The following is a 17,129-nucleotide window of genomic DNA, read 5'->3' as shown; positions in this document are numbered from 1 at the left end:
CAGACAACACAAGGAAGTGCAGAATTTTTTCAGAAGAAATAAGTTAACTGAATAGGTCAGATCATCATCTTGTGTTGTGATCTAAGGTTTAGGATATTCTACTTAATTCAGTAAACTTACTCCTGGTAAGCTCAGCTCATCTAGCATATAGTTGTTTCATTATTTTATTTCTGGAAGCGTCTATTTGAAGCACATTACAGTGACCTTTGCCATTATGGCTTATTTTTTCCCAGGTTGCTTGAGATTGAGAATGAGCAGCTCCAGGATCAGCTTCGAGAGGTCCGAGATGAGAACTGCAGACTATACAAACTGGTGACAGAGAAAGATTTTGAAATAAAGCAACTCCAGAAAAAAATACAGGAGGACAGATTGGCTTTGCTGGGTAAACACAATAACTTTGTTTTCTCACGATGTTAGTTCCAGTGTTTGCTTGATGCTGATGACAGTAGAAGCAGGATAACTGATTTATTGTGAGTTCCTGGCAGTGAAATATTCACATGACATCTCTTTACCTGGTTTATGCTAAAAAGGAGTATTTTGATCATATTGTGGTTGTCTCTGTTCCCACTCCTATAATAAGCTTCTTGCTAGGAAGAATCAAAATTCCGCTCTCAAATGAGAGAGACTTGTTCTTTGTTGAGCTTGCAGTAATTTGCAATAGCACTGAAACCACTTGGCTCTGAACTTTGAAAATATTTAGACACCTGGGTATAGATTTAGTCAACACTTAGAGTTGCTACCTAAACTTGCAAGGGTCTAAGTTGACACTGTTCTTCATTTGCAGAGTTTACTAAACATCTATGTCTCTCCCATGTAAGGAGTCTCATTGCTTTGTTTGTAGAGGGAAGTTCCTTACAATGGTTTGACATGATAGCACTTACATGTGGAATGGCGTGTACGCTTAACGATCTGTGCCTTACTCTCTCCTTCAGTTTCATGAGCTGCAAAATATGAATACTACTACTACTCCCCATCTTAGAGAGCTATTGAAAGGACCAAATGATTTCTGGTAGCCAGGCAGGTCACACGTAAGGTGCAAAATATTGTTATTGATAATTATATGTGCCCTAAAAGAAGTATAGTGCTCTTTTGGGGTACACAGTGATCTCTGTTCCTCACAGATCTGCAAACTTGCTATTATTGGCACAAAAAAATTATGATTCATAGAAATCACATCTTGGAAAAGTCTCTGTTAATGTCAAAGAGCAGTGTTGTGGCTTTCTCTGCTATGTAGTTTTAAATTCCTTATTCAGGCTCCTTTTGTTTGCCTGAATAGGGCACATGCAGGATGCTGGCTGAATGCAAAGTCCAGCTTCTAAAGCGTCTTGGGCGTCCTTTGGAAATTGGAACTGTGCAGGCTGCACCTCCTCCACTGGGTGCCACTGTTGTTCAGGACAGCAGTGATGACCAGGCTAGTAGAGAAGGGGGAAACCAGCAATAAGCAGAATTAAATAACACTTAAGTAACCTTAATTCTTAAAAACTATCTGTAGCTTTTATGTAGGAGAGATGATAAGCTATTACTGGGTTAGGACCAGGAGCCAGATGTACTGTTGCAGCTTCTCTGTCTGACTCATGCCAGCTTGCGGTAGTTTGCCCCCTGCCTCTGTCTTCCCTATCTATATTGTGGCAAGAGACTCACCCACATTGCTTGGGAATTAAAAGCTTTGATTAAACGTGTGTAATGCATTTGAAGACCATGACATGGAAGCAGCAGCCTGGCTTTTGGTTAGTTTAGTACTTGCTGCGATCCTTGATAGCAGCCATTATTTATCATGAAAACTGAGGAAAAAGTAGCTGCTAGATGAGAGGGGAAACACAAATCAGATATAGGAGTGAGAACAGTGGGAATGCTTTTAAAAATAATAAATTTATGTTCTCTACAAGTTTTTTAAATAGTGATATAGGGTCATATTCTGTTCTCAGCTATATTCTGCATGGCCCCTTTAATGTCTCTAGGGTTTTTATGGGGCTCAGAATTCTCTTAAGAGTGATCTGTCATCGTTGCATCTCACCCTGGTTCTTAAATATAATGTTTATGGATCTCAGTAAAGAAGTCATTACTTCAGAGCACTGAAGGAGGATGAAAGAGTTAAGAAGAATGACACCAGCTGAATTCGATCTTCATATATCCCACCAAGGATTTGTTATTGCAGGCTCATATTCATTGCTGAGCTAGAGGTTTCCGTGGACATTGTATGCAATCATATTGATTTTGCACTTGTGCGAGAACTTTTCTTCACCTATGTCATGTTGACGAAAGCCAGATGACACGCAAGCCAGTTCTGGGGATTACTTTATTCTTGATGCTAATCAAACCCTCTCTGATGAGGAGGTGAATGAAGTATCTGTTTAAAAGAGCAATTAAAAGAGTAATACAATAAGACTCCATGTATAATCTCAAGGGACATATAAATAGGCACAACGAAATTTCCTGGACATTACCCAGGACCCAACTGTAATAGTGTACCTGACCTTTTAGGACAGATGTCTAGAAAAGTTCGCACCTCTGTTTCAACAACTCCTCCAGTAGTAAACAACTAGCGCAAAATAGTGTTGTCTTTTTCTGTAATATGCCACAAAACCCTGTTCATAACTGTTCTTCACAGCAGTGAGCAGAAAACACCTCTACCCTTTCTATGTAGTATTGTTGCTACAGCCACTCTTGTGGCCTTCTGACATGTGGCTGTTGCTGAAGTGTGAAACGTGGCTTTGCTATCCACAATGTGATGCTGACTCAAAGGACTAAGCAATCCAGCTGGAATCACTGATGCCTCTTTTCCCTCAGTTGTTCATTTAAGTGCCTGGCACAGTTCTGAGAGAAATGGATTAGACAATAAAAGTACATTGTGCACTGGACAGAGAACAAAAGCATCATCTATTCTGAATCTTGCCTGTAAGATATATCCTTTGCTTTTATGTATATTTTCAGGGGCATCTGCTTTAGCTGGAGATGTTGCAGCTACTAAAATAGTTGAATTGGCCAAAAAGAATCGTGAGATAACTGCCGAGACTGAGAGTGAAAAAGCCAAAGTGAAGCAGCTGAATAACAAAGTCAAAGAGCTGGAGAGAGAAGTGAGGCATTTTTTTTGTTCTCTTTTTGTATGCTAAAACATAGAAAAAAATCCAACCTTTGGGATATAGGAGCTGTAGAAACAGGGTTTGATTCATGTTCCCATTTTGACTTTGCTCTTACATCCATGCTTGCTTTAAGTTCTTGTAATTTCTGTCCGTGATAGGAGAGAGGGATGTGTGCCCTCAGCTGTTTTCACCTTTGCAGAAGGGAGGAGCTAGGAAAGGATATCCGTAAGTTATAATGAGCCAAAGATTTACAAAATGCCAATTAAGAAGGTTCACTTGTATTTGAAGCACAGAGGCTTTTCTAGCAGTATGGCAATTATATTTTTCTGATTTTTTTTTTTTAATTTTTTTTTTTTTGGTGAAGAGGAGCAAATTTTATACCCTTACATCTTACATTCCCATCTCATTAATACCAGTCATGAACTAGTAGTCTATTCTTCTTAGCTTTATTCATCCATATAATGAAAGCTGTTTTCTGGCATAAGTACATCCAGAACTGAGACAGTAACTATATCACATAAGACACCAAATCTTCACTCAGGCAAATTCATTTTTTCTGGTTTAGTATGACTTTTTTATATACGCTAACCTTTCACAGGAATAATTTTACTCAGGTGACTGCTAAAATGAAAATTAGATGCCCAGATGTCAATATTTACCTTATTCATTGGCTACTACTGCTTTTCCTTACACAATACTGGTAAAATTTGGAATAATTTTTAATGCTTTTTTCAGCACTTTGCTTCCTTAGTAGACATCATTTAAATGGATCAGTAATATTTATCATGCTGACAAATGCATTTTGACTCCATCTTTCACAATCACTTATTATTATGAATCATGTATCTATCTGAATTGTACCCTAGTTACCTGAAAGATCAAGAAATGGTAGATTAAATTTTTGAGAACTCCTGCATAAATCCAGAGAGTTCTGGTCAGAGGGGTCTTGTCAAACATTTGGCAGGCTGGCTAAGAAATATCAGGTGTAGCTGGGGACCTACAAAATCACACAAGTAAAGGAGCAAGCCATGAATAATTTCAAGAAAAACCAACTCTGTTATAATCCTCTACTGCAGAAGTGTAATGACCATTATTCAAACAGAAACTTAAAATATTGTCAGATATTGACCCAAAAGAAAGGACCACAGACATTTCAGGAAAGGAAATCAGACTCAAAGGAAACAAAAATTTTCAAGAAACAATAACTGCTGGTCAAAGCAGAGGGGGACAGTTTAGATATGAACTAATCTGTCCTTAGATACCATGCACCATCAAAATCAAAACCAAAACCAGCAACCTGTCTCATCTGAGGTAAAGATGAACCACAACATGAGCCCCACTGAAACCATGCCCTGGGCAATGGTCTGTATTTTCTCACAGCCTCGGTTGGGGACGCTCTTCTCTAAAGTTATGGTCGCTGGCTGAGTTTGTGGATTGTACTTGTTCAGTAGAACTATATGAAGATGTGAAAGATGGGTAAAATTAAAGCAATGTTTGACAGTGGGAGGTTTCTATGAAAAATGTTGAGTGATGAAAGAGAAGAGCTGTCACAGACAGGAGCCTGCAGTGATTCACATCTCTTTAGTAACTCTTAAACTAATCTGGATCACTGTCTAGACACACCCATCTTTTTCCATTGATTGTAGAAAGAACCAAGACGACTGAAGTACAATTCAGTTGCCCACACATAAGCATAAAAGTACAATCTGAGATGTCACTTGACCTCTCAGACATGCCTGCAGGGCTGTTAGACGTGACAGGACTGGCAGTCCTGGTGCAGCAGCTGAAGGCCTGCTGGATGCCCTCGGATGCCTCCAAAGGGGCTAGACAGCTGCGGGTGGGCAACAAAACCAAGTCCACAGTCAGTCCATGCACTTGATGTAATGTCAGTGTCTACTGTAAAGTGAGCTGAAGACTAGACTTCCTTGATTGTATTGACTAGGCTCCATTCTTTATAGAGATACTCACACTGAAAACAAGGAACGTGTTAATTTCTGAGTTGAGTCTCATCCCTTATGCCTACTTCTAGATGGCTTAAACTCTGTGGAATGAATTGTGGTGATGGTTTCTTAAAAATGCATCACAGTATGTATTTTCACCAGTGGAAAACACAGTTATTTTACATAATTGTTAGCTCTTTGCTTGTATGAAAATTGAAAAATATGTAAATCGTAAGTGTTTTAATGTGACTATGTTCCCACAAACAGAATGGAAGGTGTGGCCATTGAGCAATTGCTTAGCAAAGGGTGGTATGTGTAAACAAAGACTGCAGACGGATGTTTGCAAAAAATTTCCTTAGAATTTGACCTAGCAGCTGCCGACACTAGCTGAAATTTCTCATTCTCAGTCCATGGACTAAAAGAGTTTATGAAGTGTGTAGAAGGGGTGGCCTAACCATTGATTTACTTACAAAGAGGGGGTAACATTAGAGCTGCGTCTGAGTTGCACTCTCTGTTTCCCCAGATACCACTTTAACGAAGATGTTATTCCTTAGAGCTTTCTTTTATTCAGGCAAATAATCAAGATTTTCTGCACACCTCAGAGAATGAAGTTTCAGCCTTTTAAAGCAACACTTCCCGGCCTTTCCAGCTCCAAATTCACTGCACTCCCGTCCAGTAACATGTCTTTGCAACCTCAGCATAGGACATGGCTCAGAGCAGGAGGGTCTATATGTCTGCCTTCCTTTCCTGTGGCAAGCAATAGGAGACATTCTTCATGGGTTGAGAAATGCTACCTTAGAGCTACCAGCTAAAGAAAAAAAGCCCTAACACCATTATTAAATGTCAGCTATAGGGCATTAGGTAGTCATTTCTCCTTTTAAATTCCTGTGGTGAGTAGAACTATGTACTTTTTATGAAATACCCTGTGATTTTCTTGAAAAGTGTGTAAACTGGCATCCAGAATCTAGAGACAACATCCTGATTTGTACTGTACTGGCCTTGCATTTATGTATAGAAACACTTATTTTATGAACCTGTGGTGGTAAAATCCCCCAGAAGTCCCCTTACTTGATAACTGATCCCATCTCAGCAAGTCCAGAGACATTTTCACTGGAGTTATTCCACAGTAAAATAACACATGCTTCTTTGGGAAGCGTTTTAGGAAGAAATTGCATGCTTTCCTACTGATTGTGTTTAAAAAACAAGGGAAAATGAAGTAATTTTTATTCTAGAGTAAACAAACATCCAGGATCATCAAAACTGCTGTTGTACTTTTTTGCTAATTAATATTCCATGGAGATACACCCTTCACTGTATGCATTCTATAATAACAATGCATTTTTTTTCCAGCTACAGACAGCCATAGAAAAAATACATTCTCTTGGTGGTGGTGATGCAGAAATCAAGCAATCAACTCTGAAGATGATAGAAGAAAACTTGGTATGAATTGTAATTGAAGAGGGGAAATCAGAAGCTGATACTTAGTTCTCTCCTATTGTGACAAGGATGTATCCCTGTCAGTAGTTTTGTGACAAAATTGCTCTGTTCGTACCTTGTCTATAATCCCCCAAATTAAGGAAGGCATTTGCATGGGTCTGGGAAAAGAAGATTCTGTGATCCTGCTGGATCTGTGGATCTTAATCATTTCAGTTTTTCCCTAAGGATTCTGTTCTTACCAAGTACATTCTTCTCTTCAAAGGCTGAAAGTCCGAAGGTGAAAGCATTGCAAGAAAAATTAACTACAGCCAACTTTAAAGCGATGGAGTATCGTAACCAACTCCAATCTGCAAAACAGGAGCTGAAGATGACCCAGAAGGTACTGTTGCAGGATGCAGTCTGTGGCTGGGATCCTGGGCAAGAGGTATATTCTTGTGAAATCAGGAGGCTTCTTTTCTTTTGAGCTTTGATTAGCCTCCATGAAGTATTCCAGTGAACTCTAAGGAGGTAAGAAAAGACACAGGTGTAGTGATTTCATTGGAAAGATATGCACGTGGACACACAGATTTCATGCTCTGCCACCACAGCTGGATGACTGTATCCACTATATCACTATGATGGGTACAGATCCTTTAAGGTTTGAAAGTCCCAGTTCAGCAAAATAGGTTTGTGATTGATTTGAAGCATACTTTCAGGCCCATTCTTCCTTTCCAAAACATTTAATTATGTATTTACTTTTAACGTAGTCTTCAGTTCCATGAAAGTCAATGGGATTAAAGACCACGCTTGAACTAAAGCACATGTTTAAACAGTTTGTTGGAGTGACATCCAGAGTAACCTTTTTGTCTTTGATTCATGATGGATTTTAATGCATTACTATGTGCTCTGTTTCCTTTGGTTTCATTACTTTGCGTAAGAGACCTGCAATGCAGATCAGAGGAGCGAATATGGTCCTAAAAATAGAACTCTGCTGACCTTTTTATAAATAATTTAAATGCTCTTCATACTAACTTTAGCTCTCCTTAATGTGACTGTGTCAGAATTGTGCAAGAGAGGTTGGCTCAATTCCTGATTGCAAGGGTGTGTATTAAGACAGTATCTCTACTCTGTTCCTGTTTAGTTCTGGTTAAGTATTCATTATATCAAAAATAATTACATATATTGAAAACTGTTAGTAACGCTTAGTAAACCTTGGTGAGGAATTTGAAATCCTCGTTTTTTACAAAAGTAGCGGTTTGACAACCAGCTGTACAGCTCGATAGTACAGTTTGACACTCTCCATAGGCAGGCAGGAAAACACGGATTCATGTTTTTAAAAAAGCAAAGAATAATACTCAAACTTATCAAAATACTGAATTACCCACCTTAACAAGTAAAACCATTCATGTTAGCCAAACTCCTCCTACCCACCAACAACCTGTATTGTAATAATGATCTGAAAGAGCTTACATCACATGGGATACTGAATATCGGATACAGGCCACTATGTATAGATACAGTGTTTTGTGTTTACTGCTAGAGAGCAGCTTTTCCTCCCCTCTCCCCAACACATGTATTTAAGCCTAGCCTTATTGTTGATGTTAATCCCTTTTTCATAGCTTTTGGCAAATGAAGTTGGTGAAGATGTGAATATTCAAAGTCTCTTGACCAATTCTGGCAGCTGGCGTGGACGAGCGCAGCAAATTCTTGTTCTCCAGAGCAAAGTGAGTTAAGACCATGCATGGTGCCATGTATGCTGGGTGCTATGATGCTCTTTCTACGTAGAGGTGTTACCTCAGTTTGAGTTGAAGATACTATTAGTTCTTCATTAAGTAATTCTCAACATCCATACCTGCTTATAAGTCATGTCCCAATACAAACAGTGTTTACTGCAAATACATGGCCAGTCTTTTCTCTGTTGAAGAAAGCAACTGTTAGAATAAAACACTTCATGCTAACTTTTGTAATAGGTTTTTGGTGCGTGTGCGTACACACGTGTGTGGTGTTAAATTTTAAATATGTGTTGATGTGTGCAGGGTCTTTCAGAGTTCCTGCAAACTATATTATTTAGTCTATTGCAAACATGCAAGCTTCAGTATTTAAGATGGGAGTCTTTCGCATCCATGTCAAAGGAGAGAGTTCAGCGACCTTGGAGAGCTATGGCAGCCTAGTTAAAATCCCAGGATGTTTTGAATGTGTCTCTCTCCACTGAGTACAGAAGGATCCCTGTCAATGTCTGTGCTCTGACTTAGACACCTTTGTTCAGTGCTTAAAGTCAGATGGGAAGAATTGAGGTCAGGTAAGATTTTCAAGTTGTTCCCCCAGGAACTTCAGTAAGATCTTTAACTCTTGAATCTTCTGAAGGGCACAGTCTAGCTGAAATGTCAGCTCGAGACAGGGAGGCAGTTTTGTCTGCATCTTAAATAAAACTTCTCTCAGGCAATTTGACACATAGTTTTCCTATTTTTCTGCTGTTTAATTATATGCCAACAAACTGTGATTTTTTTGCACTCTGACTTAAATTGTTAACTTCTACTTTCCCTTGAGCAAATTACATTTTGCCTTCCGTTAGACCCCCAGGCTGGGATTCATCTGAAGGCTGCACGTACTGTACTCTAATGTAGAAATTTCTTTCTGAGCCAGTCTCCTCAGGCCCCTTCTGTAATCAGTGGCAATCTTGTAAATACAGTCACTGTATCAAAAGTGAGGTAGGTGCATCTTATCTTTGAAGCCACCTCCAGAACAGGGCAGAGGAACTGTGCTGTAGGAGTACCCATTTTCTTCTACTGACTGCAGAAGAAGTATGTAGTGAATAGCTGAGATGCAGAGGCTGAGTTCTCTTGACTACACATAGGTGTCTAATGCCAGCCAAGATGCCGTAGGGTGTCCTTCTGACCTCTGGTCATCTCTCCAGAGGACTGTGGATGTCTTGTAGATGCTGCATCATATATGCCCTCAGTATCCCAGGGCATCTAAACCAGCACTAGGTACCTATGTTCACACTAGTGAACTGTGCCTTAAATGTTTACATTGTGGACATCCTGGATGGTGATTCTGCTAAAGACCAAGATGCTTATATGTATATAGGTGAGCGGGTGTCTGCCCTTTTAGAGGAGTTCTAAGGTATTATTCTGTTGCCCACACGTCTGTTTAGTGGTATTCAAGATGCTTTGGAGTGTCTGCCTGGCCTCCACATGCGGCTCCAATAAGGTACAGATCTCCCATGTGTCCTGAGTCTCCTGTAGGTCTGATGTCATACCTTCTCCCTGCACAGATGCCCTAGATAGCTACATGTTTGTTAGCGGCTAACAAATTTAAACTTGAAAGAACAGACACTGCTCTGTGTTAGTTAACCATGATAATGTCAAGACGTAATATGATGCTAGACTCTGAGCTCCCTTTGGTTATGTCCTCTTTGATGCTGGACCACTGGACTCCTGGTGAAGACTCTGGATAAGTTGTCATTATTGTTCCCTAGGTTCGAGAGCTGGAGAATCAATTGGGTCAAAACAAGACCAGAACATCACTGAGTGAGATTGATGAGGAATTGCTGGCACTTACTGATCCAAGGAAGTTGTCAGCCCAAGAGAAGAACTTGTTGAAGATTCGCAGCTTGGAAAAAGAAAAGAAAGAAACCTTGGAGGTAAAAACCTGTGAGCTGACAGAGTCCTGTTTGGGTATATAGGGTGCAATATCTTGCCTTACCTTCAGGGTGTATGTTACACCCTACCAGGAGACAATTTCAGAAAACCATTTGTTCTGCTGGCAGAAATCCTGCCACAGTTCACAGACTGAGCAAAAAGCTTCCACACTTGTTTTCTGTATTACACTCTTGGCATGGCCAGGCATACTGCTGCAGTAGAAGATTTGGATTTCCCCTCTGCTGCATGATTGATGTGTTGGATGCATCCACTTGATCTGAAATGTGGCTACCTGACAACTGTGCATGCTCTGTGATGTTAGAAAGGGGGAGAGAGGCCCTGGGTTGCAATGCAGCTGGTACTGGCTTTATATTGAAGGCATATGCAGAAAGAAGCCCTGTTACATTTGCATCCAAGCTCTGTAGCTTCCCCCTCACCCTGTGGCCAGATGTGCATTCTTCATGCAATGTTAAATACAAGCATCCCCCTCATACCTCATATATCTGTATGGCTATGGGCTTCTATTTTTAAACAAAATAGAGATGAGAATTACATCAGACACCCTCTTAAGAGGCATTCTGAAAATGAGTCTTACCCTCTGTCTATCACATGTAGTTGCTATAAAAATAAACAAGCATCTGGTGTTTAGGGGTGAGAGAGGCTATAGCTAGTGGCACATGTAGTAAACCCCGAGGTGGAAAGGATACATAGGCCTATGTCTGCAAGAAACATGGGTAGTGAGGGTCAGCTACACATATTCAGCTTAGCAAAGCACATCTCCCCGTTCTCCTTCTCTGTATTTGCTTCTGTAGAAGCCACCTGGCACCATTCCAGAGCTTGATGAGCTGCTGCTTTTCTCACCGCAATTTACCCATGCAACAGAATGAGCAATGGGGTGATACACACCTTTCATTCTTGGCCATGGGAATGGAAGAGAAGATTTATAGCTACAGGCCCGCAGCACAGGGAGGATGTTCCTCAATAACTATAATCTGCACAGCTCCACTTCTGCCTTTGTGTTCCAGGCTCCTTCACAATAACTTCCCCGGTACTTGTCCATTACTACTTAACTGCTAGCGTGCTCCCTGGCCAGTTTCATCTAGGTGAAGGCATGGCTCAGGGGGCAGCGTATACCAGGGACAGGTTCTAGTAGGCAGTGTGGCATCACCACCTGTATCTGGAAGGAAGAGAGTCTCCCCGTGGATAATGGTGAGGCAAAAGAAAAAGCAGGAGCATACAGATTTAGGTTTTAATACAAAATTATCTTTTGCTTCCTCGCGTGTACTGAATCAACCTAGTCCACTTGTATTCCTGAGCAGACAGACCTTTTTTTGATGCTGGCAAGCTGGCAGCGAGTAGTAGCATTTATTATTTCTACTTACTTAGGGATGATATTGTATGCCATTTCCATTTTTTAGTTTCTACCAGGCAATGTGTGATTCCTTTAGCTCACCAAAGCACCTGAGGCTTGCTGATAGGCTATAACTGTCATTTCCTATGATGTGTTTGCATCACTGCAGAAACTCACTGGGGAACATGATGCTCTCCAAAAAAGTCATGAGGAAGTGAAAAAAAAACTCGACGCATCAAAAGCCAGGAACAAAGTACTGTGCAGTGAAGTGAAAACCCTGAAGGAACAGATCGTAACCTTGCTGGAGAAAGGAAAACACGACGATGAGCTCATAGATGCCTTACTGGTACAGTCTGGCTATTACTGTTGGTCCCAGCCCCTGCAGATCAGCCCTTTTTCTATAAGTGGTGAAACATGATGTCATTTAATGACACGATGACACAGACAACCTTAGGGTATACAGAGGCCTGATGAATCAAACTGTGACAGCCAGAGGTTTCCTAGTCAGCTAAAGCCCTTCATTTTGGATCAGATCATGTAAAGGCTGCAAGGTAGCACCAGGCGTGACACAGTTGCAGTCAAGCAGCTCTAAGCTGCAAGTATTGGAAGAAATCTTTTGCAGAAGGATTGAAATAGGATTATCTAGGAGGTAGAGGAAGGGCTTCATTTCTGACCCATGAAGCTGGACTGTATTCTCTGTTCTGCTTTCAGCTCCATTGGTAGATTTTTTTCTTAAGAGTACCTGCAGTCTTGAACTTTGATTTGTTGTATTACACAGCCCAAAACACACAAGCTGAACCATGAGTGCTAAACCATGTGGACATTCACTTGCAGTAGCTGGAGCTGAGACGATTTGGCCCCTTCAAAACCAAGAGTATTAACAGAAACTCAAGATGCAGTTATGCTGAAATAAATGATTGTTGTCATGGTCTTGCAGGATCCTTTTGTCCTGCCATGGTTCTAAATAGTCTTCCCCAATTAAAATAATAGAAAAAAAATGATTAGCCACTTCTTAGTAGGGTTAGTTCTGTGTTTCCTGATCTAGCTCCTCATGTTTCAAATCACATTTCCTTGCTTCTATATGTAGGTTTTAGCTAAGACATGCTTATGACTAAGCTGTCATTCATGTTTCTGCACACGAGGCAGCCATGGGGAATATGGGTACTGGCCGGCAGATTACAGAGGAGCCAAATAACAGTTGTCACTTTTGCTAAGTGTGAGCATTCTCACTAAAATGATTCCAGAAAAATGTGAGTTTACTTGGGAAGGAATGGTTAACTTGTTTTATCGCTTACATCAAAGAAGCACCTTGCTTGCAGTTTGTTGGCCTGACAGAACAAACTGACCGACAAGTATTAGATTTGTCAGTTTGAGAAAAAATCCAAAACATACTGGTAAAACAGCCTAGCCTCATAGCTGTGACCTCATACTACCCTCATCTTTTAACATCACTATCACACAATCTGATCATGTTCTAATTTCACAAAAAGCACATTGAATCTACTTTTATCCAGTTTATGAAAAAGTCACCTTCTTTGTCAAAGGCCAGCCTTTTTTGCTGTCTTTTCTGCTATGCTCAGGAGCAAAGCTGCCAGCATACTGAATCACTCAGTTGCTTAGTCTTTTCTACCTGCACCATCCAGTCACTACAGTCTTGATATGACCCACAGGGGCCAGTGGGGACACTGTCCTTACCCAGCCGCCTGTGTCTGAGCTTTGCAAGTAGCTGTGCTGTGCAGTCCTTTCAATGGATAAATGCTGAGAACAAGATAAGGTGGTCTCACACTTAAAACATAACGGACCAAATTCTTGGAGTAGCACTAGTGACATCAATGTGCCTACACCAAGGAATGGCTTTAGCAGGGCAGCAGCTTGCTCTAGCATTCCTAAATGGGTATTTGTCTTGGGGGGGTGTAGAACACCCAGGAAGTCTTAATAATCATTGTATATAAAAGTGAAGATCTCACTCATTGTTTCTATTTTATCAGAGCCAACAGAAGCAAATGCAAGAGATCTTAAAGCACCTGAGCCAGCAGGATGAGAAGAACAAGGAGTCCCAGCAGATGCTAGGGCAGCATTTGAACAGTGAGGTTCAGAAACAAAACTGCCTTATAGAGCAGCTCAGACAGATGGTGGCTGAACGAGAAGCAAAGGTTAAAGAGCTGGAAGAGGAGATTGGGCAACTCACACTTCAGGTAGACAGTCAGAAGAAATTAACTAAAGGAGCACACTTTTTAATCATTTTAGATCTGCTCTTCCACTTCTTTCTGCCTTGTTATCTGAGATGGTTGCTAGCTTGAGACACTAATACCTGTCCTACTGACAGTCTCTCCTGATGGAATGATAAAGCAGGAATTCTCTCTTGTAACTCTTAAGTTTCTTTCCTGTTTGTACATAACTTTTCTTCAAGCTGTTTAAAGAGTAGAAAACATAGAAATATCAATTGCATCCACACGTGGCTCCATGTCAAGACTGTCACATGACTTGACAGCAAGGGTTGGGCTGCAATGAGGACTTTTTAGTATTCAGCATCCTTGGCTGCTGAAGGAAGCAAGCAAACAAACATAGGTGGGGCCAACATCAGCAAGCTGCCATGGTACCCAGCTACTTCCCCTCATGGAGTGATGGGACCCCTAGTAAATTATTCTCATCTCCCACTGTAAACCACTTCAAAACTTCCTCTCCCTGAGATGTCCAAGCTATTGATATGAGTCTGATGGGTCTCAGGCATATGGAAATTTCATTGTACAGATGAAAGAATTGGGAAGGTTGGCCCCTTATGGACTAGTATATTAAAAATGTTTTCAACTTTTATGGTCTAGTGTTGCAAACTAACAGAGGCAAGGTGGTACTGTTGCCAGAGCACAGGCATAGAAGTTGAGAGGCAGTCCATTAACCTGCTAAAGACTTCTCCTGTGGTGTGGTATCTTACAGTCAGGTTTTGTCAGAGTATTTAGATGTCTAATTCCCATTGATATAAAACCCTCATAGGGTTATGGTGAGATTGTGAATCTGTCAGATCCCTCAGTAATGGGGGATAAGCATTGAACCCAAGATAAAACTTGGGTTAGGGACGCAAGCCACCCGTGCTGGCACTGGTAGTGGTGGTCCTGCACTGTGGGTTCTCTAGTGACACTGTGTGCACCCTATGATTTCATATGAAACTGCACTTTACTGACTTTTGCTTTGTTTCCATCCTGAAATCCATAGAAACTAAAGAAAAGTTTCTGAGGAGGTCCTGTAAATCAAAAGTTCTGGCATGCTTGTAGCAAAAATCATGAGCTGCTGCTTGGGCAGTGATGTAGCTATTTTCGTCTGAACTATGTAATTGGTTTTGTAACCTGCTCCAACATTAACAGAAGAAATCGGCCCATCAAGGGGACGGTTCAGGAGCTGCTGCTACACTACCCTCTGAGCACTCAGAAGATCCAGGTTTTACTCTGCTTAAGCCTCTGGCATCAGGCAGCAATCAGGTTGGAAGGATTGGATCTGCTCGGTAAGAAGACCCTAATGTCAATGTTTAAAATTGTTGTGAGTTATTCAGAAGCATGGTTTTCACAGACAATTTTATCAAACCACAAGTGCTATGTACCAACAGCTGTGGCAGCCTGTTTACAGTATATGGGAATCTCTAATCACATTATCTTTTGGACTTTTGTCCTGGAACAGAGAAAGATATACAGACTTGCAGACATTACTACATTTGGCATGATGGTAGTGCAGCTAATTCTCTTTCTCCAGCTCAGATAATGTTTATGTGGTTAGCTTAAGTGCTTGTGATTCTTCTCTCTTATGAGAAACGGGGCTTCTAATGAGCAGACTTCTGAGAGATGGGTGGCGAATTAATACAAAATGCCATTTTAGGTATGCACTAAATCACTGGCACATTATTTAAATCAATAAATGTGCTTTGAGTAGGATTTCCTTGCAGAAATGTTGAAAACACACCACATCATTTGTTCTTAACAAACACTCTATAAAGCCTCGCTAAGGACCACGTAAATTACACTAATCTTAATACAGTGGTAAATCTGATTCTTGTTTACACTGATGTGAAACTGTGTCACTCTGGCTGTGTAAAGGGACCATAATACCAGAGCAAGTTTTATCCTTTCCTGTTAAAATGCTGGTTTTGTTGCTAAAGAGTTCATGGTCTAATTGACAATGAGGATTTGAGACTGGTCTTCTGAGGAAGGAGGAAATTTTTCATCAAGTTAAAGTTGCAACTGATTTCTTCTATGTAATTTTAACTCGTCTACCACATTACTTTACACACTGAATTTGGCTTTAAAATTGTCAGATGTACCCCTGAGTCTAAGTAGAGCATTACTACAAAATTTAAGAAAAGTTCTTTTCAGTGTTTTCGAGTTAGAGTTAAAACATCCTTAATTTGAAAGTGTCCACGTCTCCAGTTATACCCTTCTGACTGACTTTATTCTCCCACCTCTAACTCGGCAGAAGTTGTGCTCTCATGGAGCAAATCTATATTTTATCCACTTTTTTATTTCATATGTCTGCTGATGGTAAGCAGGAAGGCAAGCAGGAAAACAAGGTTGGGTAATGGCTTTGTAGGACCTGCTAAGTGCAGTGCATAAATTATTGCTTGTATACGTGGCTAACATCTCTGTCATGAAAATAGCTGACATGTCAGGTGGGCAGTGAATGAGTCTGAAAACTGCAAGAGCCATTAATAACTTGGTCAGCAGGGCTCAATCATTCCGTTAACTTTAATATGCTGATGAACTCTCTATTCCGTTTTACTTTAGTGAATCATCTTTTCCTATCAGGAAAGATGAAATGAAAAATGCTATAAATAGGAACTAAAGCCCCTTGGAGATGTCAAAGTAAAAATCTGCATTGTTAGACTGGGCCACTTCTGCAATTAGGAACCTTAACTTGATTTTAGGATTAACTACTCCTAGCCTAGAAGGCAGCTGTGCCTGTTCCACAATATTAAGGTTTTAACCTCTGTTAGCTGCAGCCTAAAGGCAAGGAAACATGGGCGAAGTCTACGGGGACTTGCCTCTAGGCAGCTGAGCTCAAGTTCAGAAAACAAACACACACTAGATTTTTATGTCCCAGGCACACACATCATTAAGTGTAAAACTCATCCAGACTGGAAGCGATACTCTAGTGTTATTGGTTGACTCCTCCTCTTACAACACTAGGCCTGACAGATCTTCCTGAGGGTGTCCACAAAGTAGAAAGGTTCAGAAAACAATATAAAGTATATTTTTAAATGGCATTTGGAAATAAAATTGTGCACCTTGTTGCAGAACAGGGGTTAATGTGGTTATGAAAGCATACAACATGCAAACACTATCAAACAAGCACAGTAACCTGTGCTTGTCTCTCACCCTAGTGGGTGAAGGTGTAAGACGAAAGTGCTCTGTGCAAGGGTCTAAGGCAGTGCCTGCGAGGAAACAGGGCAGCAGTAGCTGCTTGTGTGGCTGTGTGCTCAGCTTGAGCCAAGCACAGTTGAGAGCTATTCCTGCTCACGAGTTGCTGTGTGGCTACTCGGTGACATGGAGCTCCACAATGCTGGTCTGGAGTGCCAGCAAAGTATCCCCAGAAGCACAGAGATCAAACACTGAGCTATGGGTTTTGTACAGTGGAGACACAAGGTGTTTTTGCAGCGTGTTTTGGAGTCAGGGAGCAAGCTGAGCTATTGTGTATGCAGTGCCTGTGTGATACCCACTGA

General features: G+C 40.9%; 1 protein-coding gene across 1 annotated transcript in view; it reads left to right on the top strand.

The window, feature by feature from the left end:
* Positions 1-17,129, top strand: part of CCDC13 (coiled-coil domain containing 13) — a 33,140-nt gene that overhangs the window by 6,920 nt on the left and 9,091 nt on the right. The window contains exons 3-11 of the mRNA XM_049798973.1: positions 234-382; positions 2,932-3,074; positions 6,371-6,460; positions 6,720-6,836; positions 8,056-8,160; positions 9,915-10,079; positions 11,598-11,774; positions 13,417-13,623; positions 14,788-14,924. Coding sequence (XP_049654930.1) covers positions 234-382; positions 2,932-3,074; positions 6,371-6,460; positions 6,720-6,836; positions 8,056-8,160; positions 9,915-10,079; positions 11,598-11,774; positions 13,417-13,623; positions 14,788-14,924 — 1,290 coding nt within the window. The remainder of the gene's footprint in view (positions 1-233; positions 383-2,931; positions 3,075-6,370; positions 6,461-6,719; positions 6,837-8,055; positions 8,161-9,914; positions 10,080-11,597; positions 11,775-13,416; positions 13,624-14,787; positions 14,925-17,129) is intronic.

The sequence above is a fragment of the Accipiter gentilis genome, chromosome 4, assembly GCF_929443795.1.
Source record: "Accipiter gentilis chromosome 4, bAccGen1.1, whole genome shotgun sequence".
In the NCBI taxonomy this organism is placed as follows: Eukaryota; Metazoa; Chordata; class Aves; order Accipitriformes; family Accipitridae; genus Astur; species Astur gentilis.
The sequence above is the reverse complement of the archived record's forward strand: the minus strand, read 5'-3'. Positions and strand labels throughout refer to the sequence as shown.